The 27795-nt window shown below is 34.8% G+C and overlaps 5 protein-coding genes and 2 long non-coding RNA genes across 14 annotated transcripts; 4 read left to right on the top strand and 3 right to left on the bottom strand.

Moving 5' to 3' along the window:
• The first annotated feature begins 214 nt into the window (after positions 1-214).
• Positions 215-3362, top strand: LOC103829056 (lecithin-cholesterol acyltransferase-like 1). 2 transcript variants are annotated; one of them, XM_018652682.2, is made up of 3 exons: positions 215-1752; positions 2316-2973; positions 3016-3362. In XM_018652682.2, exons 1-3 carry the CDS (start codon positions 1352-1354, stop codon positions 3244-3246), a joined length of 1290 nt encoding a protein of 429 aa, XP_018508198.1. In that variant the 5' UTR covers positions 215-1351; the 3' UTR covers positions 3247-3362. The 2 variants fall into 2 exon arrangements, with proteins under 2 accessions (XP_018508198.1, XP_009102970.1); XM_009104722.3 differs by having other exon boundaries at positions 251-1752; positions 2316-3362.
• A 242-nt stretch (positions 3363-3604) lies between these two features.
• LOC103829055 (early nodulin-55-2-like) lies at positions 3605-5825 on the top strand. Its single transcript, XM_009104721.3, has one exon. It carries the CDS (start codon positions 3879-3881, stop codon positions 4734-4736), a length of 858 nt encoding a protein of 285 aa, XP_009102969.1. The 5' UTR covers positions 3605-3878; the 3' UTR covers positions 4737-5825.
• On the bottom strand, positions 5611-7003 carry LOC103829054 (ubiquitin-fold modifier-conjugating enzyme 1). Its single transcript, XM_009104719.3, has 3 exons — positions 6537-7003; positions 6401-6462; positions 5611-5955 (listed from the first exon to the last, which is right to left on the bottom strand). The coding sequence occupies exons 1-3, from the start codon at positions 6867-6869 to the stop codon at positions 5826-5828; spliced, it is 525 nt and encodes a 174-aa protein (XP_009102967.1). The 5' UTR covers positions 6870-7003; the 3' UTR covers positions 5611-5825.
• A 1171-nt stretch (positions 7004-8174) lies between these two features.
• LOC103829053 (probable beta-1,4-xylosyltransferase IRX9H) lies at positions 8175-10569 on the bottom strand. The gene is made up of 3 exons (XM_009104718.3): positions 9570-10569; positions 8722-8971; positions 8175-8633 (listed from the first exon to the last, which is right to left on the bottom strand). Exons 1-3 carry the CDS (start codon positions 10304-10306, stop codon positions 8463-8465), a joined length of 1158 nt encoding a protein of 385 aa, XP_009102966.1. The 5' UTR covers positions 10307-10569; the 3' UTR covers positions 8175-8462.
• Positions 10570-10842: 273 nt separating this feature from the next.
• LOC117126469 lies at positions 10843-13699 on the top strand. Its single transcript, XR_004449054.1, has 2 exons — positions 10843-13206; positions 13317-13699. It is a non-coding gene; the product is annotated as an uncharacterized LOC117126469 (long non-coding RNA).
• Positions 13700-15423: 1724 nt separating this feature from the next.
• LOC117126438 lies at positions 15424-20384 on the bottom strand. Its single transcript, XR_004448999.1, has 2 exons — positions 20306-20384; positions 15424-20233 (listed from the first exon to the last, which is right to left on the bottom strand). It is a non-coding gene; the product is annotated as an uncharacterized LOC117126438 (long non-coding RNA).
• Positions 20385-22236: 1852 nt separating this feature from the next.
• LOC103829052 (cyclin-T1-3) lies at positions 22237-25301 on the top strand. Of its 7 annotated transcripts, none has more exons than XM_009104715.2 (7): positions 22237-22393; positions 22626-22938; positions 23633-23714; positions 23930-24064; positions 24176-24351; positions 24434-24579; positions 24799-25301. In XM_009104715.2, exons 2-7 carry the CDS (start codon positions 22715-22717, stop codon positions 24975-24977), a joined length of 942 nt encoding a protein of 313 aa, XP_009102963.1. In that variant the 5' UTR covers positions 22237-22393; positions 22626-22714; the 3' UTR covers positions 24978-25301. The 7 variants fall into 7 exon arrangements, with proteins under 7 accessions (XP_009102963.1, XP_009102964.1, XP_009102965.1 ...); XM_009104716.2 differs by having other exon boundaries at positions 22250-22393; positions 22702-22938; XM_009104717.2 differs by having other exon boundaries at positions 22273-22393; positions 22705-22938.
• The last annotated feature ends 2494 nt before the right edge of the window (positions 25302-27795 follow it).

Here is a 27795-nt window from a genome sequence, read left to right as displayed (position 1 = left end):
ACCCGTTCGGGTTCGGATATCCAATCTCTCCTAATTCAATACCCGTTCGGATATTTTGCTACTTCGGTTCGGATTTCGGTTCGGGTTTTTCGGATCGGGTTCGGGTGCCACTTCGGATTTCGGGTAAAATGCCCACCCCTACCTCCGATGCTGTTTAACAAGGGAAGGGATAAATTTACATTAATAAACTGTCTTATTACGGAATCAAAGCATACATCACACACTTATCTGTTAATATAATTTTTTTACTAAATGGAGATCTTTTCGTATTACAGGATATATGGAATGATCTAGCTTAATTCTCGAAAAAACTATAAAAAGGGTTTCTAAACTCTTGAATAAAGGATCGACTAATCAAAATTTCGACTATAAAGTTAGACAGTTAAAACTAGAGTTTTTTTTAACTAATTTGTAGTTCCGACTCCATTGACCAATAATAAACAATATTTGATCTTCACGTGTTTCATATACTGTTTACTTTATGTTTTCGTAGTATCACGAAAAAAATTATGGTTAAAAATCAAATTATCCTAACAATAACTAAATGATCTCCTATTCTAACATGGGGATTATTTTCTTGTTTTCATATACGACTACATGAAACAATCAAAACAAATTGCTTTTCTTTTTGTTTTTTTTTTTAAAGGACAATTTCTTTTTTAGAATCAAAAAGTACGTTAGTGTATTTCTCTTTTCTTTTCTTTTTATAATTTTTTACTTTACTGATTTTTTTTTGAATAAACGGAAAATAATCCGATCCTCACATTCGAATGTAGCAATTGGTCATATGTAAAATCAAATTAAACGATTCTAATCGCTAAACCACTATCCCAACATAGCGTTGGTAACTCTCACAAATATTTTTTTGCAATGAAAATACCAAATGATAAAAATTTCAACAATAAATAACAACAAATGTCACAAAAAAATTCTACAAAACAATAAATATGGAGAATATTAGAGATTTACAAATTTATAATAATTTTGATGATAACCAAGTATTAAATTAATTACTAGAAATTTTTATCGAATCAAAATTAAGACAAAAATGAGGGAAGTGAAGTTTTCAAAAAAATAATAAAATAGATGTATTTTTCAAAATTTAATATAATAAATAAGGTATTTTCAAGTTATCTCAAAAAAAAATTTGGAGAGCCTCCAGATCAGAGAGCGGCTTCCGCATCACCATAAGTTATGAACACCCTGCTTATCTTAAAGCCATACGTTTCGCTTTGACACCACTCTGCTCTTTGAATATCTTGTCTGAATTTATATTTTCCTGAATCGATGGATCTTTTCTCCAGATCTCCAGCTTTGCACAGACACATGAGACTCTGTTTCTAGAAAGAACATGAACAAACCATCTTCACTTCATTTGGTACTCATAACGATGCTCACAACGGCGACAATGACTTTGATGAGTCAAGCTACGGGTAACAACGTCCACCCTCTTATTCTAATTCCAGGAAACGGAGGTAACCAGCTAGAAGCAAGACTGGACCGAGACTACAAGCCAAGCAGCGTCTGGTGTAGCAGGTGGTTATACCCTACCCGTAAAAAAAGTGATGGATGGTTCAGGCTATGGTTTGATGCAGCCGTGTTATTCTCTCCCTTCACCAAATGCTTCAACGAACGAATGATGTTGTACTATGACGCCGATTTAGATGATTACCAAAACGCCCCTGGTGTCCAGACCCGAGTTTCTCATTTCGGTTCGACCAAATCCCTTCTCTACCTCAACCCTCGTCTCCGGTATAGTACCTTCTAAGTCCACTTTATTTTCCTACTAAAATAAAGTTTGGAATAAAAAATGATTCTAGCCTACTAGCCCGAGAACGGATCCGGATATCCAGAAAATTTAGGATATTCGGATCCGTGGATTTAATATCCGGATCCAGATTCATGGTTTTAAATATTAATAAAATTTAAAATTTTAATATGTTTTAAAAATCAAGATATCTGGATTCGGTTTGGACAGATCCAAAATTTTACTATCCGGATCTCGGACACCCCGGATATCATATTTTCGGAGCGGATCCGGAACGGATATCGGATCGAATCCGGATCTCGTATAATAAGTCACATGCCTATAGCATACTCCATTTTTCACTAAAATATAGGTTTATTCTATAAATATAATAATTTATTTTTTTGTGTATTATCATTCTTTTTTATTTTAAAATATAGTAGCGTAAGAGTAGAACTCAACTATATTGAAGATTGTTTTACTAACTTCGTTGTGCTGCGTATTGGTACATAACATTAACCGGTATGAATATTATATCTGATTGGTAATAAGGTGTCATTTGGTGCAGAGATGCCACATCTTACATGTCACATTTGGTGAAAGCTCTAGAGAAAGGATGTGGGTATGTTAACGACCAAACAATCCTTGGAGCTCCATATGATTTCAGGTACGGCCTAGCTGGGTCGGGCCACTCGACCCGTGTAGCCTCGCAATATCTACAAGACCTCAAGCAGCTGGTGGAGAAAGCGAGCAGCGAGAACAACGGAAAGCCAGTGATACTCCTCTCTCACAGCCTAGGAGGCCTTTTCGTCCTCCATTTCCTCAACCGTAGCTCCCCTTCATGGCGCCGCAAGTACATCAAACACTTTGTTGCACTCGCTGCGCCGTGGGGCGGAACCGTTGAGCAGATGAGGACGTTTGCTTCGGGAAACACACTCGGTGTTCCCTTTGTTAATCCTTTGCTGGTCAGGCCGCAACAGAGAAGGTCCGAGAGTAACCAATGGCTACTTCCACATTCAAAAGTGTTTCACGACAGAACTAAACCGCTTGTGGTTACTCCCCGGGTGAACTACACAGCTTATGAGATGGACAGGTTTCTTGCAGACATTGGGTTCTCTGAAGGAGTTGTACCTTACAAGACAAGAGTGTTGCCTTTAACAGAGGAAATGGTGACTCCGGGAGTGCCGGTGACTTGCATATATGGGAAAGGAGTTGATACGCCGGAGGTTTTGGTGTATGGAGAAGGAGGGTTTGATGAGCAACCAGAGATTAAGTATGGAGATGGAGACGGCACGGTTAACTTGGCGAGCTTAGCAGCTTTGGAGTTGGTTCACGAAGTTGATAGTTTGAAAACCGTAGAGATTGGTGGAGTCTCGCATACCTCTATACTTAAAGATGAGATGGCACTTAAAGAGATTGTGGAGCAGATAAAGATTATTAATTCTGGATTAGCTAACAGTAGACGAGGACAGTCGATTAGTCAGGTTGAAAGTAAGTAGAACTAGTTTATTTTCGTTATATACATTAAATGTTGTCTAAACTGGTAATGATCTTCTCATTCAACAAGTGAAACAAAATATGTGACTGTGATCCAAAGTACACTGGATTAAGACAATGAACTTCCACAAACATAATCAAAATGATAAAAAAAAAGATAAAACGTGTGCACATTTCTCTTGGTAAAAGAAAAGGTAAAAACATACTATGGCAGATTGCATCCACCTTTAACCACACAAAAAAAACAACAAAAGAAACCAGAAACTACATCAAAAACGAAAACAGATATTAAATTGTTTCTTGTGAACCAAGTCTTAGATTTTTGCTGATATTAGAAAAAAAACTAGAAATCATACACAAACCGAATCATAAAAAAGATTATAGATCTTTAAGCGTTATTCTTTTTTCTTTCAGAATAGTGATAAATCCAAGTTAAAAAGTGATATTTTGAGACGGTTTAACTCGTTAAAAAGGAAATAAAGTAGAAAGGAAAATCAGTGGTTGTAAAACATTATAAAAGGAGGGCTCTTTTGGTTCATTCACACATTCATCAACGCTTTTTGATTCAGCTGAGTTCAAGATTTGCTTCTAAAACTTTCTTTCTTCGATAATATTTGTGATCTTTCGTGTTATAATGGCGACAAGAACGAGGATCTTCAGCTTCGTGTTCATGATGATGAGCTTCACGGTTCTCTTGGGTTGCTGCTGCTCGGCTAGGATCTACAAAGTTGGAGACTACGAAGGATGGACTGCCAAGGACGATGTCTATTACGCTTGGGCTGAGACCGACCATAAGGAGTTCCACGTGGGAGATTCACTGATCTTTGAATACGATCCCATCATCAATGACGTGACTCAAGTTTCTGGTGCTTTAGAATACGAGTTATGCGACTATTCTTCTCCAAAAGCCGTCTATAACACAGGACACGATGTCGTGACTCTCACGGAACCAGGTTTTCACTACTTCATCACCTCAAACCAAACTCAATGCGTACTGGGACAGAAGCTTGATGTTCTTGTCATCCATGACCCATCACGTCCGATTCCTCCACCACCACCGAGCAAGATACTTCCTGTCGGAAAGACCTACAATGTCGGAGACTCGGAAGGATGGAAAGTCTATGACAGTGACTTTTATAACAAGTGGAGCGAGGGGAAACAATTTCAAGTTGGAGATACTTTGCTTTTCGAATACACCAACCAAGTAAACGACGTCTATGAAATCAACGGTGACCTAGAGTTCATTACATGCGACCCAACGTCTCTTGTAGCCGTGTACAAGACAGGACACGATATTGTTAGGCTGAGTGAACCAGGAGTTCATTATTTCATAACCTCACAGTCGGGTTATTGTGAGGCTGGACTTAAGCTTCGAGTGGTGGTGGGGCCACTAGCCAAAGCTGTTATTAACCATAATTTTCCCAAGAAGATCGACTTGTCAGCTATGGAGCGTCTCAACAATTGGTTACAGACTTTCAAACCCCATCATTAACCCATCCGTTATCTTATTTGGTTTGAGCTTTTTTTAACCACTTTGGCGTTATTGTCGTCTCTCTCTAGTCTCGTTTAGCTTCTTTAGTGCTTTGTTTCGAGAGTATATTACCATTGTTGTAGAGTTTATTTGTTTCGAGAAGTATTCAAGAAAACATCTGTTTGGTTAAACATACCTGAACCAACATAACTCGACTACACTTGTGTGGTTTATCTATCTAAATTCTTAAGGCATGCCTTTCGTCTCCTGTAAGGCTAGTTGCTCACTACTTTATGTTTCTTTTAGATAAAGTATATATATAATGATGTATCTAGTATAATATATATATTATTTATTATATATACAGCATAACGTCTCTAACTCATAGCAATTGAGTGTGATGATGCTAAAAGCTACATATAGACGAGTATGGTATGCATGGGCATGAGCCGCCAAAAGTGAACATATATAAAAAAGAGCATTGCTTTCCTAAGTTCTTAATGTGTAGAGGGGGTTGATTCAGGAATCAGGGACCAACCACCAAGTTAGATAATAGACAGTGCAACGGTGCAATTTACCTGATGTAAAACTAAATTGTTATAAAAATAAAAAATAACCTAACACTAAACTGTAGAGACTAAACAATTAATCAACTAACTTAAAAAAAATAAGTCTTAAACCCTGAAAATGAAATCTCTACCAAAAAGTTAATCGTTGCTCTGATCATTTTATGTCTTCTTATTTACTTATGGGAAGGTCATTCCAATTAAACTATACTGCCATTTCAATTCACCATAGATCCTCATGCATCGTGCGGAATATTCATCAGCTAATGCAGATGTCAGCAACTATATTGTCTGTAGACTATGTGTTTGATGCTTCAATGACTCATGCATGATCAACGAGCCGGTTTCAAGTCAACAAACCAAGTGCAAAACGAGCATCATATATTCTCAAGTTGTACAAGTATTTCAAGAAAAAAAAAACATTGCAATAGCTTAAATCTTTATTGGGTTTCATGTAAGCTTTTTATAGGGTAGACGCATCCGCCTCAGTCATTTTTTACTTCAGCTATTACTGACAAACACCTCAGCTCTGAGATTACATAGACTAAGATTCAGCAGAGGAGGCTGCGTCATCTTTGTGCTTAATCATTCCCGAGTCGACAAGAATTGGAATCTCTGCAGCAAGCCATGGAGCGAGACCCAAACAAAGCGCATGTGCTATACCAAACCTAGGACTGCATAAACAAAAAAAGCCATTCATCAATGCCTAGAAAACGAGAAATGGCTGGCTCATATTCGTCATAGAAATGGATCGCATAAAAACCCAAGCTTTGGTTGGTTTCTCATTTATAAGAATTAGATGTCAACTCAAGACAATAACTAGTCATTTCAACCTGTACAAACAGCTTAATACTAGAGTTTCCCTACCTAACAGAAATAACATCAACAACAAACCAATCTAAGTAACATCTTAAGACAAACCAGACTAAACTGATCTTAAAAAATCATGCTTCTCCAACAATGGCAATGCAGCCAGAAGCATAATAAACTCAACATCGACAACAAACTAATCTAGGTAAGATCATAAGACAACAACAACAACAACAAAAAAAACAGACTAAACTCTGAACTAAAATATTGCATGATTCTCTAACAATGTTAGGATCATAAAAAAGTTACCAGTTTTTAGCCCAGAGCGGCTTGAAATGCACAGTCAGGCAAATCTTCCCACCTCGATACATCTACAGAGAACAAACACAGAGGGATCAGAATAAAGACAAAACCCAATTAAGCAAAAACCACAGAAAGCCCTAACCTTTTGGGTTTTGCCGTCGATCTCAGGCAACTCAAGCTCGGGGGCAGTGGCGGGGTAGGTGACAGGGATGTCGAATTGGAGATCAAACTCGTATTTGAGAAGGTTGTGAACGTACCAACACTTGCCAGTCCAACGCGTACCTTCGGGATTGGAAGCGGAGATGCGGAACCAGTCGTTGTCGTTGGACTTGTTCATCTGGGTGTACGCGATCAGAGACTTGTACTCTTCCTTAAGCCTCTGTTTCCATGCATCGCCGTCTCTGGGCCCCGCTTTCGTCGTCAGAAGAGGGATTCGCGTTAACGTCGACTTCGTGCTCGGATCCCATCCTTCCATTCTTTCTCTCTCTCTCGGTGAATTGGAAATGAGTTTTCAACCCTAAATGTGTTTTCTTTTGCTTGGTCGGAATGGGATGCTTTGATTCTGATTCCTCTTTAACTTTTGTCAGAAGAGCATCGGGACCAGAAAGAATAATAATGTAACCGAGAAAGTCAAACCGGTTTTGAATAATGCGATTTGGTTTGGTATTTGGTTAAACTTTTTGGTTAACACCTTTCGAAAGCTCTTGGGTTGATTTGGTTTGGTTCTATGGATTTTCTTTCTGTTAGAAAGAAGCTCACTCAGAATTGGTGTGATCGACTAGTATGTGATGCATGGTTTGCGTCTAACTAACTGACCTGTGGCTATGGAGGCGTGCCCTCTTGTTTTTGTATGTTGGCTCTTGGTTAGGTGATATTGGAACGAGTGTGATTGGGATGGATCTAACAACCTCCAGATGTGTGTGGCCATCGATCATTTGAGTCGACGCTCCATTTTAAAATGTATAGCGCTTAAATGGGCAATGTCTATTATTGAGGCATGATTATGTTTTCACTTTAGTGTATCACCTAACATACATATAAGAGCATGTTGAGCGATTTGCAACAGGTAGTCAGATCTCTCACAGACTGGATTTACTACAGAAGGAATAAAAACAGAGGTAATAGTCTCAAATAATATAATCTAGTAATCAAGTGAGTAATCATTCTGGAACAGGCAGACAACCTCCAAAAGCCATTTACAGTTCTCTTGATGGCATTTTGCTTCGTTCTCTTTGAATTATTATTCTATATATAAAGGCTTACTACGACTACATAACTTATTGGCAGCCTATGCAACGGGCATGCTCCAGTTTATAAACCTTGACTTTTAGTGTTGGGTTGATTTGCTGACACTTATTTTCATCCTAAATATTAGACAACTTCAACAATTGTCTCCACTGGCTGGAACCTCTGACATGATGTTTCTGTTTTCTCAATTTCTGAAGCTCAGAGACTAGTTTCTCTTTTCTCCGCTTTATGAAAAAGTTTGCTCCTAAGGCTCAAAATATTCTCATTGTTCTAATAAATACTGTAAAATCTTTTCAGAGATGTCAGAGCTCGAACCAGAGCGTCTGGCAAAAAAAAAACCCAACCAGATATCTTTTGAGCTGGATGCATCCCACTTACTCACATTTTGGGACAATCCTAACATGACATTCTGTAAAATCGAAGAACAATAATTGTTGAGCTAACTGCACGTCTTTACTAACGTAATCTTCATCCATAGACCCTAAGATGCATGGAAAACTGGCATAGAAGCACATCTTGAGAGACCATTCACTTTGAAAATACTTGTAAACGTTTTAGACACAAAATATGAACAATTATGCAATGATTGTGAACGAATCCTTACTTTGTTCATTGTTGTCTGGACTCAGACCGTGTATTGGAATATCTCCAAAGGAAAAAAAATAATTCCATCTCATACTAAATACACCAAATTCAAAACATACCAAATTTTCATGGTCTTGAACTTCACCTTTTTGCTTATCAGTTCCTGAACACCTGAGACTTCAAAAGTTCCTGAACCCTATTAAATCTTTACCAGTCAAAAGTTGTATCTTGGGAGCTATCTCACAGTTATGACAGCTTCGAGATTCTTCTGCATCACCCACCCTTGTGGATAAGGGACATCTAGGGCATCCAAGTGAAGATGCCAGTTCAGTATCCTCGAGCAAGCTGATGGAACACCTTCCATATCGCTTTCATCTGCTACCACCTGCTCTATAAATGTTGTCTCCTGCTTGGAAACACACACCATGTCATGTATAAGAAGCTTTTACAAAGACGGTTCACTGAGCACCAGAGATAAAAGGAAAAACTCATACTTGGAAACCTTCCCTCACTGTGTCTAGTTGGCGTGTTGGATGTGTAAAAGGACGTTTCCACCTTTTAGGGTCCCAAAGTATAGTGCTGTTGAAAGCAAACCCTGACATATCAACATGGAACCTTCGTAGTCTTTTACTCTTTTCATTAGTGTGCCATCCTATTACTTGACTTCCATTGCATACTGGCCCTTCAAGGATGGCCTTGTTTTTGCTTGGCGCAAGCATTGCAACAGGCCAAGTTCCAAACCGCCTAAACAAATGAGATAGATAAGTATAACAAACTAAAATGAGGGAAAACTACTTCCAGAAGAATATAAGCTTTTCGATAACAAACAATCAGCATGTACACTCAATTATAAAAGAATGGAAATGCTCAGAACCGAGTCCAGGTACACAGAAAAGTTCAACAAAACTCATTTGATTAACAAGAAATGAAATATTTTCTCAAACGAACAAGACTAAGCACATGGAAGAGCAAGCAGCAAAGCAGAGAGCGTAAGGATAGACGCATCCGGCCAAAAAGTTCCAGATTTTGTGCATAGAACTTTACACAATCATCTAGTTCAACGTCAGAGTAACAGGCCATGCTACAGAAATGTTTATATTGGGTGTCGAAACACAGCACCAACAACACAAGGATCACTAAGACTGCACGCAACATGGCAGAAAAGATTCCAATAAAAGAAGTGTATACCAATAGAATTCTGCTAGACTAAAACTGAAGCACAGTCTCTCAACAGAAATCATCTCAACGATCTAATAACTCTATTTATACTACCAGGTAAAAGTGATCATACGTTCTATCCATTACCACAAGCAAAGATAAAGATCCACTCTTTTCAACTCACCTAATCTCTCTCAAGCTTTCAAACAGCTCAAGCGAGTAGACATTATCATCATCAGCAAAGTAAACAATCCCATCAAGCTTATGCAACTCAATATGTTCCAACGCAGTGTTCCTCTGATGAACACCTCGATCCTTAATACTCGTCATGTTCCTCTTACAAACCAAGTGTCTATACATCACCCCCGTCTTCCTCAGAATCTCCGAGGTCTCAAACGACGCCGCATTGCCCTCCACCACTATCCACAACACAGGAGGATCCACTAGCCTCAGCGTCTGAGCAACTCTGTTCAAGTAATACCCCTGCATCGCTCGATTGTACGTTGGCGTCACCACAATCACAAGCTTCCTCGGCACAACCAAATCGAAATCCTCCTTCTTCTTCTCCTCCGCCACGAAACTTACTCCATCTACGCCTACCTCCTCCCGTTTCACGTTGTTGGGAGGTTTGATCTCGAAGTTGGACCGATCGGTACCGTTCACGTCATCGATTTGACCGAACGGTGTCATACCTAAGAGGAATCCGATGAGAAAGAAAGCGAGGAATTGGTAAAACGGTCGCCGCCATGGACTTCTGCGCGAGCTTTTGGGATCAGTCGTCGCTGTGAGGAACGAGAGAAACTGCGAGGAGTTGTGTTTACTGGTGCGGGATGAGATAGAGGAGGGGGAGAACGGTGCGCCTCCGTTGTCGAAGGGACGATCGTGGTAGAGCGGCGAGAGAGTTCGCCGGATTGAAGCCATCTCAGATTATGGTACACCTCGCATGCTCCAGATCATACATCGAAAAGAGATGGGGAATCAAATTTCGCGGAGATCAGTGACGGAAGAGCACCGATTTGTAGGATTTGAAGCTCGAGTCGGAGTTAGTACTATCGTGAGTTGTATAGTATGATTCGCCGATTTGGATCTGTCGCCGCCGAGATCTGGAAAGAGGGCTGGGGAGAAAGTTGCGGGAGAGAGAGAGTGGCGAAGAAATGAGCTACGCGGGTTCGTGGGACACGTGGTTTGATTATGCCTGGGAAAAACATTGTAAAATGGTAGAGACTAGAGAGGTAAAATAGAAAAAAGCTAATATCATGAATACATTAGACAGTGCTTTTTAATAACTTTTAAATGGTTTTAATATAATTTTAAAATATACAGTAATTATATAAAACAATAAGATGATAATTTTAAAAAACTTTAATGCAAATATATAAACCTACTATATTATAATTAATAACTAATCTAACCTATATTAAAAGGGATATATGAGCATCAGCCAGCCTATCCACGTAGGATTAGAAATTCAAGCCAATCAGATTGTGTTAAGATGCCATGTCACTTTAGTAAAAAAAAAAAAACCCAACTTTACGATGGCGATTCCTTCTTTTTCTTCGACGCCTTTCCAGTGTCTCTATCCAACTTCTCAGCAGTTCCAAGTTTTCTTCCATGATCTGCCATTAATTTGTCCTATTATTGCTTTTTCAAAACAATAGTATTAACATCACGAAACTGATTGGTTGTATCCAATAATATTAATTTTTTTCAAAAAAAAGTTCTATTGAGGGCAACCAAAACTCGGCTTCTGTCGATCTCAGAGATCCAACCCGAAAAGCTGCAGATAGATTTCAAGCAAAGATTCACTGATATCTTCCTAGCTTGCTCTTCCACCTCTTCTGGTACGTATTTCCTTCTCTCCAATTTCTTCATTGCGGTTATTTCTCCACCTTGACCAATTGTGATCACGTTAAATAGGTTGATTTGGAAAGGGATCCCGCTGGTATTGAGGCAAAAGGTCTGCCAACAAAGTCACGCTCGCAACACAGCGATAGAGAAATTGGAGTTTGATCTTATCCAAAGTCTCATATTTTATTGTTCTTCAGGAAGATTGATTTACAGTATTTGATTTTCACTTAATTTTCTTGGTTATACTGGTATTGTTTTTAGTTGGTTCTAAGCTCTGTTTCATGTTGTAATTAATTTTCTGTATTCTCAAAAGCGTTAGAAAGAAAAAGTGTTATTTTTAGCTGCTAGAGCTTCAAGAACAGAGAATCAAATATGGTTAGAATACTTTCTGAACCTAAAGAGGCAAGAGTTGGTATTAGAGAGATTCACTACTTCCAATTCAATCCAGTCCACTTATATCTATAGTAATGGAGACTGGCACTGAGTAAGCAAAAAGAGCTTCAGAAAAGGTACCTACGAACTGATTTTGTTTCACTGCACTTTAAATTTTAGTATTGTATTTTTTCTTCAATGATTTAACCTGTAAAACCTTTTACTTTTGCTGATATTCAGATTCTTGATCTGTGCAAGTGGAACACAAGAGCTGATCTGAGGAACAGAGTCCACTTAGCAATCGATAAGTACACTGAGCCTGGACTGAGGTCATTAGCTGTTGCAAGATGGCTCTACGTGAGAAAACCAAAAATAAGCTCTGGTGGTCCATGTGAATTCATTGGTGTGTTACGTTTGTTTGGTCCTCCGAAACATGATAGTGCATACACCATTAGAAGAGCTTCAGACCTCGGTGTCAACATCCAGATGATCACTGGTTACTATCTGTGTATTTACTTCTCACTTTGGCTTTAATCTTATGGTGTATTGGTTTTCTTATAAGTGACAAACTTGCTATTTCCAGTTAGACTTGATGTATGCTCAGTATGGGATCAAAAATGTATCCATCAGCATCAGCTTCTCTACTTAGCAATCACAAAGACGAAAGCCTAGCTGCTGTTACTGTTGAACAGTTGATTGAGAAAGTTGATGGCCAACATCACAGCACTATTTCATAAAGATATGTTAACACAGTTGACAAGACCCAGTGCGTATAATTTCATAAAGATATGTTAACCACATGTCTACAAGTACTCTAAGTGTATAATATTTTTTTATCAATGAGTATAATTTCATTATCTTTTTATCCTCCCTTACTATTGTATCCTTCTTTGGTTTTGCTTTCAGATTCATCCAGCAAAAGCTAGGAGGTCCTTCAGTTTCTGATTACAAGAAGCTTCAATCCGAGAAGTCTGATCTTCAAATAAAGTACTATGAGGTTTTTGCTAAACATCACAGAACGTTGAGAGAGGTATCCCGTCCTAACTTGAATATAAAAGTTTATTGGTACACCATATATAGTTGATTTGCACATGATTACATGCTTATGTAGTTCCTTATAGTGGCTCTACAATAACTTTCTCCACCACCCATAATCTTAAACATATTGATTCATCTTTGATAAATTGAAACTACTTGGGACCAATGATATCGAGTAGCTAACTCTCTCTGTAGCTAAGATTTTTCATGATTATTATTGATAGGAGCCCATAAAAAAATGTTTAAATGTGTTTGGCATATTATGTGTGTGATTAATGTTGCAGTTAGATGGGAGTGAAAAGCTTGCATTCCCGACCAGCAATTCATTAGCCAAGTGATGATTATGTTGTGAGAGAGGAAGTCACAACTCAGGGTTGAAGTTTTCCAGGAGATCAAAACTCTGCCTCTCTATGGTGACAGAGTAAAGCTTCAGCTCATTCTTGCTGATCTTCTGCGCAACATTGTGAATCATGTCCCGTTTCCAGATAGTTGGGTAGGAATCAAGATCTCATCAAGCCACAAGCTTGCACACGAAAATGATCATATATCCATCTCCAGTTCAGGTATAAACGTCCACTGAAACATGCAACTCAACCATTTTCACAAAACAATGCAGCTGTTTTGCAGATTTTTAGTTTTTTAACTTGAGAATTTGATGTTGTTTTAATGGTAGGATGATACATCCTGGAAATGATTTCTTTCAGAGATACTAAGTGATATGTTTGAGACATGAGATGGATGGGTCATGCCTGATGGCTTATGACTTAAGCAGATGGATGGTAGTGTGAGTTATGTTAGAGAAGACGAACGTTGTTTCTTTCAAGTGAATCTTCAAGTTAAGACAAGGTTAGGTGTTGAGACCATATGAACTAGGGCTGTTCAATATGGTAAAACCGAACCGTACCGAACCGAACCGAACCGAAATAGACAATATGGTTTGGTTTTGGTATATACCATATAAACCGAATGGATATAATTTTATAAAAACCGTAGGATTTGGATATGGTTTGGTATATAACCGATTAAACCGAATAAACCGAACAAAACCGATTAAAAGTAGAAACATGTAAATATGTATCTATTTTAAAACAATACATGAAAATCTATTTGTTACATAAGTTAAATTTGTGTTAATAACTATTACCATAATTTTATAGTAATAAAAAACCTTAATTTGTAAAACACTTGAACTATAACTAAATAACAATACATCGCAATTCATACATCTTATTTTCTAAGTCTTTTTTGATATTTTTTATTTATTTTAGTATGCACTTAATTAATATGAAGATTATAAATTTGATGGACAATAATTAATGGGAAATTTTCACTTGAAAAAACATGACTTTAATGAACACTAAATATGGAAGAGTGAAAAAACTTTTCTTTTATGTTTCTGTTTTGTTTCATATTTTTATTTTCAAAATTTCAAGCTTTGATTTTAGTTATAGAATTGATTATTTTATTTGATGGTAGAAGCATTTTTACTTTTTTGTTCATCTATTTGAACATGTAATATATTTTTAATAAATGACTGTGTTGACAATATGACTCTAAAATTCATATAATATGATCTCAAACAAAATAATTATGTTTTTTGGTATAAAACCGAATAAACCGAATACCGACGGTATATAAACCGAACCGAACCGAAGTAAATATGGATTTAGAATGGTAGTTATATTTTACTAACCGAAATACCGAAAACCGAAAAAAACCGAACCGAAACCGAACCGATATCCGGATTGAACACCCCTAATATGAACAGAGGCTGGTTCAAGCATACAATAGAGATTCTGAGTTACAAAGACATATATAAAATTTGACGATGGATTTAGAACTATGGATTTAACTTTTACTTATTTTAGCGTTAAACCCATTATGGCCCAACAAAATATTGAACATAAATTTTGTTTCTCTTTTTCCAAACAACATAGAACTTTATTGATCTTTAAAAACACAAATTCATATTACAATTTTGGAATAACCAAACAAAAACAATACCAATAGACAAAATTTTCGAAAAACATATTATTACATAAGTTTATATATGTGCCTTTTACTGAAGTCGATAGAACAAGTGAATTTGACGATGCTTCACAAAATTAAAACTTATTATAAACAGCTACAACTAAACAAATAAATCACTCCACAATATTTGCTATTACTTTATCAAAGTATTACAATAAGGCAGACTCTATTCTTATACCTCCCCTATAATTCAAACAAAAATACTAAAAACTAAAATCAGCTAACTTATATCTCCCATTAAGGGATCCATCGCAGCAACATATACAGAAACCTCCGGAATACTCATCGCGACACACACTGCATAATTGTTTCAAAAGTCTGTGTAATTTCACTCATTTCTTACTGCAACGCCAAAATTTCATGCAAACCTTAACTTGACGTCTAAGGAACCGTTTCTCTCTAATCCCAGCTTTCACCGATTGTTAGGAAATTACATGAATCATTGTCAACAACCCCGCACTTGAAAAAATATGTTGGCCATCAACTTTCTCATTTTCACAGTATCAAATCAATATTGTATAGCCGTAAATTAATTATACAAATGGAATTATTTATCATTTGAAATAAACAATGCAAAAAGCATGTATATATGTCAGTTTGTATTTTTTGTAGAGAGGGCAGAAATTGAAAATGTAAAATCAATAATTCTAAATACAGAAAAAAAGTTTTAAATTAAATATGGATTTAAAAAAAAATTTATATGAAACAAAAGATTTTAGCTGAAACTTAAGAATATTGACTATTCATCACTTTCTGTTAATTTTAATAATAAATAAAAATCAAATTAGAGTGTGGGGTTGATTGGTTGTTCTGTAGTTTTTGTTTTTGTTTTTGCTTTTACTTTAGAAAATAAGCTGTGAATTGTTTTGCTTCGGCTTTAATTGTTTTGCTATATATTTATTTTCAAAGCATAAAATCTTTAGAAAAGTTGATTTTGAAAACTAATATATTTTTTTAAAAACTTTATACTGTATCTTTAATTTTAAAAGCTAAAATATGATTGTTTGAAAAAAAATAGAAAAAAGTGGATGTCTAAAACATTTACCACCATTACCAATCAACCCCTGAGTTTATTTATTTCAAATTTGTTGGACAACATGATAAATTAATTTGCATATTATTACTTATATTTTTGGTAGTCAATTTTGAAATAATATATATACATGCTTTTATAAAAAATAAACAAGCTAAAATTAATTAAAAATTATAACAAGAAATTTATCCGGGCGTAGCCCGGACAAAGACTCTAGTATATATAATACACATATAAATATGATAACAGTCATTATTTAACACATATAAACCAATGTAAACAGCTCTATATATACAAGGATTATAACTTTTTTTTGTTTACAGTCATTCTTTAATCATTTTAATAATTCAAAAAGTATTATTCTATCATTTAACATTTGAAAACATTTACAAAATACATAATTTATATATGAAATAATAAAATAAAACAACATAACATTTAATTTATATATTCTAATTGACTTCTTAATAACAATTACCATCATAATTTACAAAAAATATATTAAAACATATGAATTCAGCAATTTTTACAAATTAATAATTATATTTTAAAATATTATAGTTCAAACATTGTTAATTTAGAATTTTATTGTATATTTAGTCTTGAGAGAATAATATAGAATAAAAATGAACATTTATATTATTAATTATATTAAAGATAGTTAAATTTTATTTAGAAGTTTCAGTTATTATTATTATTATTATTATTATTTTTTTTTTTTGAAAAATGATCATGTTGTAAATTTTTGTTATATAAATTATAAATTAAATGATCATGTAACTCTTAAGAAATCAAAAGCTACCCAAATTTGGCAAAATATACAATACCTTGTTTAAGTCGTATTAATCGCAACTTTGGCAAACTATTTATTTGATGTTGGTCAAATGTATGGTACATCAATCATCAAAATGAAAAGGACATGGATGTCATATTCCTTTCTTCTATTATAAATGTCTTTAAGGTTTTTAATATATTAGAACATACAGTATTAGTAAGAGAAAAAAAACCAAAATAGCACTAAATCAAGTTTTTGTTCTCAAACTAACACTCAAGGCCAAAAGTCACAAAAATAGCATTCAAGGGGTAGGGTTTAGGGTTTAGAATTTAGGGTTTAGGGTTTAGAGTTTAGGTTTTAGGGTTTAGAGTTGAGAAGTGAAGTTTTGGGGATAAGATTTCAAATTTTGAAAAATAAAAAAAATTAAATTTTTCAAAAGATAAAATGCTATTTTGGTCATTTTAGTTTTTAAGTACTATTTTTGTGATATAAACTTAGAAAGTTGCTATTTTGGAGATTTGCCCTATTAGTAATGTCCGCCACCGTTAATCACTTATTGAGCATCACAGCTGCTCTTTCGGTCAGTGGGTTTTATCTCTCTAGCGGCTAATATATCATTTTAACGATATTGGAAATCATTTGCCGATAAATTATATATCCATCGAACTACTCCAACTTTAAATGAGTTATCATTTAGAATAATAAATGCATACAATTCAAATAGATGCTTTATTAGTTTTCAATTCTAGTATAAAAACCCACTCTTCACATTGGTTTATACCATACCAGTTTAAAATGCACAAGATATAATATCAAGGGTTAATTTGCGTAGTTATAAATCAAGACTAAATTAAGTAAGTAACTTTGATTTTGACGTTATTTAGTGTTAGACATTTCATACACAAACTATCCAGTTTTGATCCTTATATTAACAGGTAACTAGTTACAAGTGATAGTATGTGACGTCCTGCGTTGTGTGTCGTGATGAGAACCACAAACACAATTTTTTTTTAACAAGAACGGAGAGGAAATGTTTTTACAGTTTATATTTTTGACAGTAAATAATTTTAATAGTAACATTTTTGAACTTCTATGCTGCCATCGAAGTATGTACTTCTTATCCAACCTGAACCTAAAACCAACATAAACTAAACTGAAAAAGTAGTATTATATTCCATATGTATAGTATAAAAATGAATAAAGCTATTCTATACGGAATAGTCGACATATTCTATTCCATATTACAAAAGTTGTTTAGGAAATACTAAATCCTAACTGGGAATACTAAACCCTAACCTCTGATTTATAAACCATACACACATTTCAATGATGTAGGTTAATGATTATAAATATGTGTTATAGGGTTACATACACATTTGCACCGTCCATTACGAAAAGACTTCTATACTATATACAATGTACTATTTAAAATGATACTATGTGCATACTAGAGCCAATATTGAGCAACATGAAATACAAAGTTAATAGAAATGGTAATAGAACACTTAACAGTAAACACTAAACTCAAATTAAGGAAATATAAAGCCAATCCATAGGCAACTCAAATCTTCAGGAAATTAAATCCACCTGCCATAATACTGGAGACATGTATTTACATTTCTCATGAGCCACATGAAATACAAAGATAATGGGGATGATAATAGAACACTTGATAGTAAACACTAAACCCAAATTAGAGAAATATAAACCCCAATACATAGGCAACCGAAATCTTTGTAAAATTAAATCCACCTGCCATAATACTGGAGACATGTATTTACATTCCTCATGAGCAACATGAAATACAAAACTAATGGGGATGGTAATAGAACAAGCAACATGAAATACAAAGCTAATGGGGCTTGTAATAGAACACTTGACATTAAACACTAGACTCAAGTTAGGGAAATATAAACTCCAATCCACCATAGGCAACCCAAATCTCCAGAAACTTAAATCCACTTGACATCAAAGCCTGAAACAATCTACTTAACTCGTCCATACCAAACCTAAAAAATGAAAAGTAAGAGAGGCAAAGATTGAGGACGGTTCACACTGTAATATTCAATATAGAAATGGATTATGAGTCAAACCGAATATGAATAGCTAACGAATGGAAAGACATATGATGTAAAAGTAAGATTCCATGTAACATGGAATAATGTGAACCTTATACTATTCCATTTGACATGACATATAGCAACGAGATATACTGATACGTACATACGATGAAACATCTATATATTGCAGATGCTATTCCACACAAAAATTGATATTTCTACACCATGAACTATGCACCGCAGAGACAAAAATCCCAGTTCAAGAATAACTTATAATAAGAACATCAGAGAGGATCCCAAAATAAAATCATATAAGCAGAGAAGAAGTTTTAATAACTAGAATCGACGAAGAAACACCGAGAACTAATGGGACTGTCAAAGATCTGAAAAGAATCGAGTTGGTAAAGTTGGGGAGGTCGGCTGTGTTACTACCCGCTGCCGAAACCGTAACGCACAACCCAACCGCGACCGACATGAAAATTGGATTGCAAGCAGAGGCGAGGCGTTGGAACAGATCGGAGGCAGAGATCTTTCGACTTCGAGAAATTACCGAAGAAAGTGAGAAAGAGAAGATGTGAATAGGATGAAGACACGATTTACCTTTGTGCAATTAGAAATTATTTTTTAATTAATTTTTGTAGCAGGTGCAGCTGGTTAATTAAAAAGATAGTAATGTATTATTATGTATATATGACGCCGTGTATCTGTCCGTTAGGTAAAATAGCTAATCTGTCAATTACCGTTTTTTTCTTGCCATATCCCCCAATTTGCCTAATATTAATCAGGTGAATTTGTTTCTGAATTTTTTTACAACGAGTACAATAAAAATTATTGAAATGTCTCAGTTGAACAATTTTTTTTTTTTTTAAATATCCTCTTGTAAATTTTTGTTATTTATTTTTATAATAAAAGGACATGTTATTAAATATTTACTTAACTCAGTGTTGTAAATAGAAGATAAGTGATGTAGAGAAGTATTGATGAATATTTATCAAATTCGACTTAAATAAAAATTAAAGAATCAACAAAGAAACTGCAGGGAAGCATCAACCAATGTTAAAACTAGGGCTTGGCAAATAAACCGAACTTGATCCGATTAAAATAAATCCGAACCGATCCAAACCCGACATAAATACTGAATGGATCTTGTTTTATGATATTTTGGGTTATGGATACTATCCGGACCGAACCCGAACCTAAATGGATATCCGACAAAATCTGAAACATTCAAAATTCCAATGATCTCAATTCCTATATGTATCCAAAATACACTAAGATATTATTGAACATCTAAAATAATGAATAACTAGATCTTGACCCGCCCGGTTGGGCGGGTATTAATTTTTTCGTATATTTTTTTGATTGTTTGTATTAATTGTTGCTATTATAAAAAAAAACAGACGGTGTACATATAATTTAAGGTACGTATAGTATACATAGGAAACATAAAGTTGAATTTGGAATTATGATCAAATAAATAACTAATAGTTAGCATGATACAAACTATAAATAAAATATCCTTAAATTTTGAAAGGTATAAAACATTCTATTTAATAGTTAGCATGGTGAGTATTTTCCTTTACCCACACCGGATACCTTAAAGTTTTCAATCACACGCCACTTTCCTATCATAAGGTCTCGCTGGATCCGAAACATGTGTGATCTGTTGCATGATGCATGGATTTTATGACCTTGTAAACAAACAAAAATCGATTAGAAACTTTAAGTATAACCAACATTTAAACAATGTAGGTAAAACTTACAGTCTTATCAGCCAAAACCATTTCGACTGTTTCATCAGCATAGGGAGGGGTTTGTTTTCTTGATTAAATCAGCTTCACCTCCACACACCATTTACTCAACCTTGGCTTCAAGTAGTTTAACAATGTAAAACTCTTGTTTGTTGACATTATAACCTCTAAGAAGCGAACTAAAAAAATTGTTTAGGAGCTATTGAGGTGATGTTGAATATATATATGCAAGGTACAGTATATATATGTATATATAACGTGATTGTAAAACCCTAACGAAGAAAATATACCTAAACACTTTACACGATAAAATCCCTTGATTTGCAACAATTAAATTGTTACCAAAATATCTCCTACTATACGCAAATATAGTCAATTGTTTGCAGTTGAAATATTTACAAATAATTTAATTAATGTTGAACTCTTCCGCAAGTTAGCAAAGAAAAATTGATAGGGAAATTTTTTAATGATAATTTATTATTCACCAAAATGTAGAAGTTAACGAAATTATAGGATACAATTTCTATATTTTATAGGTAAATTAAATATTTGAGAGTGATTATAGGTTAGAACTTAATTATTATCGGTAAAGATTTTTTTTTTCAACAAATGCAAAGATATTCTGTTTAGATTTTGAATTGATTGATTTGATTAGTTCAGAAAGATTAGATCATCGATTGGTATATCTGATTTATATTTTATAAGTCATGTAAAATCTCTATTAAATAACTTCCTTTTATCTATTTTATTAATAATATGTATGCTGCTTTGACTAACGTGACTTCTTTTTATATGTATTATTAATTAGATTCATGTATGAAAGAATAATTGGATTAATGATTTTAGTTTTTTCAAAAAAAAAACTAAAGTTATAATCCATCGCTATCTAAACAGGAATATCAAGTTCTACGTCAAGAAGAAAACTGCAGATTAAACTAAAGTTATAATCCATTGATTTACTTTTGAAGTAATTCGATTCATCTCATTGTAGGAGAAGAAGGAAATTTTTTTTCGTTACAGTGGTAAGATATATTTATATTTGCCTGAGAGTTTTCATGTAATTAAGTTAATTCACATATGTTTAACGTTTGAAGTTGTTTCCGTTTTTAATGCATAAATTAAAATGAGGAAATATGCATTAAATGATCGGAAAAGACAAGCTAATTTTAAGGAAAGAGTAATAATAGTTTCAGTGGCATTCAAAAGTAATTAACATTGAAAACTCAGGGTTAGTTTAATTTTGTACTCCTGTTTTAATAGATTAGATTACATGAAGGTCGATGGTTGAAGGTGGAGTTGAAGCTTGAAAGTTTTAGATTTTTTTTTCATTGAATAATGTTTCTCATTTCATGAGAACTTGATTTCCATTTTATGCTTTCATTTATTTGGTTTTGTTTCTATCAATAACTATGTTTACATTTCATTTGATTTGAATGCTCATTTTTTATGTTCCTTTCTTACTTTTGAATCGATTTTACTTATGTTTGGGTTCCAAACAAATCATGTACTTTAAAACTGAAGAACCGATTTTACTTATGTTTTGGTTACAAGTAGTTACAAATCATGTAATTTTAGATCGAAGAACCCGAAAGTACATCGGATTATATCGATTTTTTGAAGAATTACTAACACTGACTCGAATCTGATAGAACCTGAATCGGTCCCAAACTGAATTTCATTAATCCGAATGTGATTGATTTTGATAAACCAAAATAAAAGAGACCCGATTGGATCCCTGAATGCTCTGCCTGGTGAAAACATTGGTGTGGTGAGAACAAGTAGAGTTTTGAGATTGATGAAGTTGAAATTTAAAAAGAATAGCAATTGAGTAGTCGGTATTTGGAATTGCTAATCATAAATTCAAGCCCATATCCATTATCTACTGTACTTCATCAAAAAGTCCGGCCCATAACGTTAGAACGATAATTGTATCTTTAAGATACTTTCTCGAGGTTTAGTAAACAGAAAAGAAAAAGCAGCACAAAAATTTCAAGTTTCAAAGAGTTGTTTTATGTTCCTCACCAAACGAAAGCGTGGGTTCAAATCTTATAGCTATCATTTTATAGCTTTCCCCTCTCATCTTTAACTCTTTAACGATTGGTAATGATTCGATCTCTTTCCTGATTTCGCTTTTATTTTACTTTTTTTTTTCGAGAATCGCCTTAATGTCTTTGTGTTGGAATGTTTTGTTGTTGCTGTGATCTGATTTGTGTCGTATTATGTTGCAAAGCACGTGTAATTAATTAATCCTTTGACCAAAATCAACATGTATAGATTTGTCGTTACCATTACTTTTTGACAATTCTTGTTTAACCGATGGGTACATTTGCAGAATATTAGTCAGAAAAATAAAGGATCAGATTCAAAGGTCGAAACTTTTGTGCTTAGTTGCTGCTGTTTCCTCCCAGAAGAAGGTTTACAATGGGTGAGGAACATCCGAGAAAGCGGTCTCGTCAACATTTTGAAGCAGAGGAGGCGAGACACTTATCTTTGCGGGAATGTGAAACGTCAAAGTGGTATTTCAGCAGGGAAGAGATTGAGCGTTTCTCTCCATCTAGAAAAGATGGGATTGACCTGCCCAAGGAGTCGTTTTTACGCTCTTCGTATTGCTCATTTCTTCAAAGACTTGGCATGCAGCTTCATGTGTAAGCTCTCTATTGTATTCTTTGTTTCTTGGGAGGTGCTAGTGTTGTTGTTTGCTTTTTATAGAATATGCTTTAACACTTGTTCTTTTCTTCTGATGTGATATTTCTTGCTACTTTTGTTAGCTAAAAGAGGGTGTCTAATGCATGACAATGCCTAGCCTATCTGTTGAATTTGGTCTGGAGGTCTTCTCGAACTATTAGTTCTCCATTTTTGTCTACATTGTCGAAATTTGGTGTGCATGCATCATATATTGGCTTACTTCTCATCGGCAATGGGAGGCTTGCATACATCTGTCATGAATTTGCTTTGGAGCTTTTCACCTGTTTAGACATGCCCTTCTCATTATATGTTTGTGTATTTGTAATTCTCTGCTGGGTTATCAAAACCCTCAGCTGTGTTCCCACCATTCCCAACTGATGTTCTTAGTTTTCTGAGCGAGTGCACGTCTCTCTCCAGCCCACTGTTTTTGAATCATCTATCATAGGTACTGGCGTTTTTTTATCGGAAATTTTTCATTTTATAAATGCAGGTTTCTGGTAGGCCTAGTTTCTGGGTGTTCAAAAAAAAAAAATAAAAAAAAAAATTGATGCCGGTTTCTGAAAGCGATGTCTAGCTTTAGTTGCTGGAGATTTTAAGCTTGTTTGTGATATGGTTTTTGGCTATTGATGGTTTCTGACAATCTCATTACTTCAGGTCCCAGGTTACAATAGGATGTGCGATGGTAATGTGCCACCGGTTTTACATGCGCCAATCTCTTGCAAAAAATGACTGGCAGGTAATAATACTTTAATAGTTCATCAAGTGCATTCGCCAATCTGTAATGAAGGAATTAATAATTCAATGAAGAAAATGGGTAATGGATTAACATAATGTTCATATTCAAAGTGGTGGTTATAAAGCTATTCCGTTTCTCCTCTCCTGATTAGTAAAACCATTATATGATCTATGCTAAGTGATTACCTCATCCAAACCTCACTTGGTGATTTGCAGACGATAGCAACTGCCAGTCTGTTCCTCGCTTGCAAAGCTGAAGATGAGCCGTGTCAACTGTCCAACGTTGTTGTTGCATCTTATGAAATAATCTTTGAGTGGGATCCTTCTGCCTCAGTTAGAATTCATCAAACTGTAAGTCTTTATAATTTACCTATTGGAATTCTTACTGTATATTGTACTAATATTTTCTTTTTTCTTGTCTTGTGCATTGTGCTAATTTATTACTCTTAACTCTGTCTGTAGGAATGTTACCATGAATTTAAAGAAATTATTTTGGCCGGGGAGAGGCTTCTGCTGGACACAAGTGCTTTCCATCTCCTAGACGTTGAACTTCCCTACAAAACTCTGGCTGCAGCCTTGAATAGGCTGAACGCTTGGCCTGACCTTGCAACTGCTGCATGGAATTTTGTGCATGATTGGTAAAGACCCTTTGTTAATACTAGCTTCTGCGCTTTTGTCTCCACATCGAGTTTGAATTAACTTATAATGCATTGTGTGTAGGCTTCGAACGACACTGTGTTTGCAGTACAAACCTCATGTTATCGCAACAGCCACTGTGCACCTAGCTGCCACGTTTCAAAACGCGAAAGTAGGCAGCAGGAGAGATTGGTGGTTGGAGTTTGGAGTAACAACCAAGCTACTAAAAGGTTTGTCTTTCAAACATCTTTTAAATTTTATTTGTGTGTTAATATTGCCAATTGTTCGATCAGTCCCATAGAGAGATGCATGTTAGGTTCTTTCTTACCATGTGCACATATTGAGTTTGGGAATTAGGTATAGTGGTCTGAATAAACAAACTGCGACATGATATTAGCGGTTGATTACTTGATTAAAATAACGGGGGTGTTTCTCATGAATGGTGACAGAGGTGATCCAAGAGATGTACATGTTGATAGAAGTGAACAGAAGGAGGGCTTTGCCGCCTCCAAGAAGAGAAGTAGCTTGGGCAATACCTACAGCCATAAATCCGCCGGTCCATTTGGCTAGAGGCTACCCGTTTCACAGCTACCCTATGCAGTCCTATAGACAGCCTGGCATCTGGTGAGCGATACTTCAGCAGCCCGAAGATGCAATCTCCCTTGTAGTCTTGAGTTTGTGGATAAACAAAAGGAGATTCTGCGGAGTCTCATGAGAGAGGCAGTGTAAGGTTATATAGCAATCCGAGTGAGGTGTTTTTGGCTAAGTTAAGCCTCTCAGGTGTGAGCATCTCCACCAAAGTGATTCTCTTCTTTTTTGTTCTGATACATAGAGATTATGTAGAATAATTGGTTATACAAATGTCCACTTCCTTACTATTATACTAGATTCTTGTATATCTGGAATCTATATGTTGGGTTTCTTCGTATCATATATTTTTAACTTCATCTCATTGGTAAGTAGTTTGGTTTGATGAAGTGCATCATCACGGTCCTCTTCGAAGCAACAAAGAGTATCAAACTAGTCATGTTTTGATTGCACTCGGTAAAGTCATTTCCAATGATCAGTTCAGTGTGTTGAAAATAGCTTAAATTAAGTTGAACAAATAAACAGAAGTAGCTTAATCACTAATACCAAGATGCACCATAGTTTTTCAGGTGTTAATATACTTGTTGAAAAAAAAATTCTATGGTCAATTTTATTTTAAATTAGCCTATAAATAATAAAAGGGTAAATCTCCCTGCCTGAAAAATGATTTTATGATCAACAGAACACATAGGAAAAAATGACTAAAATAGATTTAACTAAAAAGGTAAAAGATATTTGTACCTCTAATATAACAATTATCCTATATCATCTTCTAAAAGCTAAATATTAAGTTTAAATTAATTAATCCTAGGATAAACATATTTCTAAATCTGACCAATTATTTTTGTGATAAAAACATTTTTAGAACTATCGTAGTATTTCTCGTAATACAATATAGGAAATTGAAAAATAGGTCATAATAAGAATGTATTTGTCTCTTTACATCTTATAATAAATTAAAATTGACATTATCTAAATATGATATCAATATGAAAAATTTATGTGAAACTTTTAATAATTAAATTTTAATTTTCACTTTAGCGACATATAAAACTAAATATCATTTGTTAAATAAAAATTTTCTTTTCAAATAAAATAACAATATTTTTTATTTATGTTATTTATAATTGCGAAAATTTAAGAATTATTATGTAAACAAAAAAAAACTGTGTTGTTATATGTAAAATAAATGTTTTTCCATAGACGTATATTTTAGTTATAATTCTAAAAAGTTAAAGGACTCATGTGTAAACAAAAAAGTTTATCTCTATTATAGATAAAAACTATTTTTACCTATAAATATTGATGAAAAAAATAGCAATTTCTATTTTATGGAAAAAAGTAGAAATATGTTAGAGTAGATTTTACTCTATTATAACATGCATATAGAGGCAAAACAACATAGGATTAGAAATGTTCTAACAGGATAAAAAGTATCTAATTGTTAGCCAATATAAATTATAAATCTGTTCACTCCACGGGTCTTCCCTAGTATATAACTATTTTGGGGTGTTATGCCAATAAAATAAAGGCCTATTTAGCTCAATATCAATTGCAGATCTATGCAAACTTTTTAATAATTGGCGAACCATGTCAATTTTTACATGAGTTGCCAATTCTCTCCTTTAGCTAGACCTTCCTCGTTACATGCTACCGGGGTTGCTCGCAAATAATATAATTTGTATTGAAAACGCAATGCACTTGGCGAAACCGGCTACATTAATTTAAAACTATGATATAAGATATTGCAACCGGATGTAGCTCTAATAATTGAAGAGAGAAGAGTTTTGATATATTTTACAAATTGATAGGACAGATGCTACAGTTGCAGAGTATTTTGTCCATTAAATTCTACAAAGTTTCCGGTCAACAAGATTTTGACCTCTCGGTTTCATCAGCATAACGGCCCCATGGGTAACTCATAAAATCCTCGATGTCTACAAGAAGCTCAGCATACTCCTTCAGCATTTTCATGTTTATATTTGTTGACAGCAACACAGACGACACTATAGCAAGACATGCCAATTTAATCCGGATTTCTGGATCTGTAACGGACTAACGGTATTTTTGCGAAGCATCTTCACCACCCTCGAAACTCGCATCTCTTCCATACTGCCAAAGAGCTGCGGCCAATAAGGTTTTTCGTTGATGTTCTTCTTCTTCTTCAGCTGCGGTTTTTTGGGGAGTTGATCGCAACAAAGTCCTGTAACGATGGCGAACTCACGCAAGAAAAACCTAATAGGGTGACCGGCAAAACGAAACCACGCTTCATGTTTTTTTTTGCACCTTAAGTTGACGCGAGAGTGGATATCTAACAAATCTACCAGAAAAAGCCGGTTTTTCTGCTATCTCCAATAGTTTACCCAAAGATGAAGCTCTCAGATATCGGATCTCATCTTCGTTGAGAGCATTGACGATGGAGCTGATTGATCGGGACGACTGGTAAGTCAGAACCCTCACGCCGACTGGTTCCTCGCCATCCGCAAACATCATCTGAGGTAACTCGACATCGGTTTCATCTGCTATGTCTTCTGAAAAATCTACTAGTCTTGCAGCGACCATTACGGAGTCGAAAGAAAGAGATTTTGCAGACTGAACTTTGAAATAATTGTTTAGGCCGAAAAGACAATATATTGGAACAATTTAATACTGCAGACCTCTTTGGGTTTTTTGCATTTTCAGAAGTCTCGAGGTTGTTTGCATTATTGGTTCTTCCAATATGTAAAACTGTCACGTCAATTTTTCACTTTTAACGTGTCAGTGTGCGTTGTATTGAATTTAATTATGGATATAAAGACACTTTAGGTATTATCTCAAATTGCACAGTCATTTTACCATATACCCAATTTACTTCCATA

Source organism: Brassica rapa, chromosome A07, assembly GCF_000309985.2.
Source record: "Brassica rapa cultivar Chiifu-401-42 chromosome A07, CAAS_Brap_v3.01, whole genome shotgun sequence".
Classification (NCBI taxonomy): domain Eukaryota; kingdom Viridiplantae; phylum Streptophyta; class Magnoliopsida; order Brassicales; family Brassicaceae; genus Brassica; species Brassica rapa.
This window is presented reverse-complemented; position numbering and strand designations above follow the sequence as displayed.

Excerpts from the sequence above, each read along its gene's own strand:
- LOC103829056 (XM_009104722.3), top strand. The coding sequence starts at position 1,352 with ATGAACAAACCATCTTCACTTCATTTGGTACTCATAACGATGCTCACA. Across the intron at positions 1,753-2,315 it reads TACCTCAACCCTCGTCTCCG|AGATGCCACATCTTACATGT; the intron begins GTATAGTACCTT and ends CATTTGGTGCAG.
- LOC103829055 (XM_009104721.3), top strand. The coding sequence starts at position 3,879 with ATGGCGACAAGAACGAGGATCTTCAGCTTCGTGTTCATGATGATGAGC.
- LOC103829054 (XM_009104719.3), bottom strand. The coding sequence starts at position 6,869 with ATGGAAGGATGGGATCCGAGCACGAAGTCGACGTTAACGCGAATCCCT. Across the intron at positions 6,463-6,536 it reads TCGACGGCAAAACCCAAAAG|ATGTATCGAGGTGGGAAGAT; the intron begins GTTAGGGCTTTC and ends TGTTCTCTGTAG. Across the intron at positions 5,956-6,400 it reads CCGCTCTGGGCTAAAAACTG|TCCTAGGTTTGGTATAGCAC; the intron begins GTAACTTTTTTA and ends TTGTTTATGCAG.
- LOC103829053 (XM_009104718.3), bottom strand. The coding sequence starts at position 10,306 with ATGGCTTCAATCCGGCGAACTCTCTCGCCGCTCTACCACGATCGTCCC. Across the intron at positions 8,972-9,569 it reads GAAAGCTTGAGAGAGATTAG|GCGGTTTGGAACTTGGCCTG; the intron begins GTGAGTTGAAAA and ends TCATTTGTTTAG. Across the intron at positions 8,634-8,721 it reads CAGTGAGGGAAGGTTTCCAA|GAGACAACATTTATAGAGCA; the intron begins GTATGAGTTTTT and ends GTTTCCAAGCAG.
- LOC103829052 (XM_009104715.2), top strand. The coding sequence starts at position 22,715 with ATGGGTGAGGAACATCCGAGAAAGCGGTCTCGTCAACATTTTGAAGCA. Across the intron at positions 23,715-23,929 it reads TTGCAAAAAATGACTGGCAG|ACGATAGCAACTGCCAGTCT; the intron begins GTAATAATACTT and ends GGTGATTTGCAG. Across the intron at positions 24,065-24,175 it reads CAGTTAGAATTCATCAAACT|GAATGTTACCATGAATTTAA; the intron begins GTAAGTCTTTAT and ends CTCTGTCTGTAG.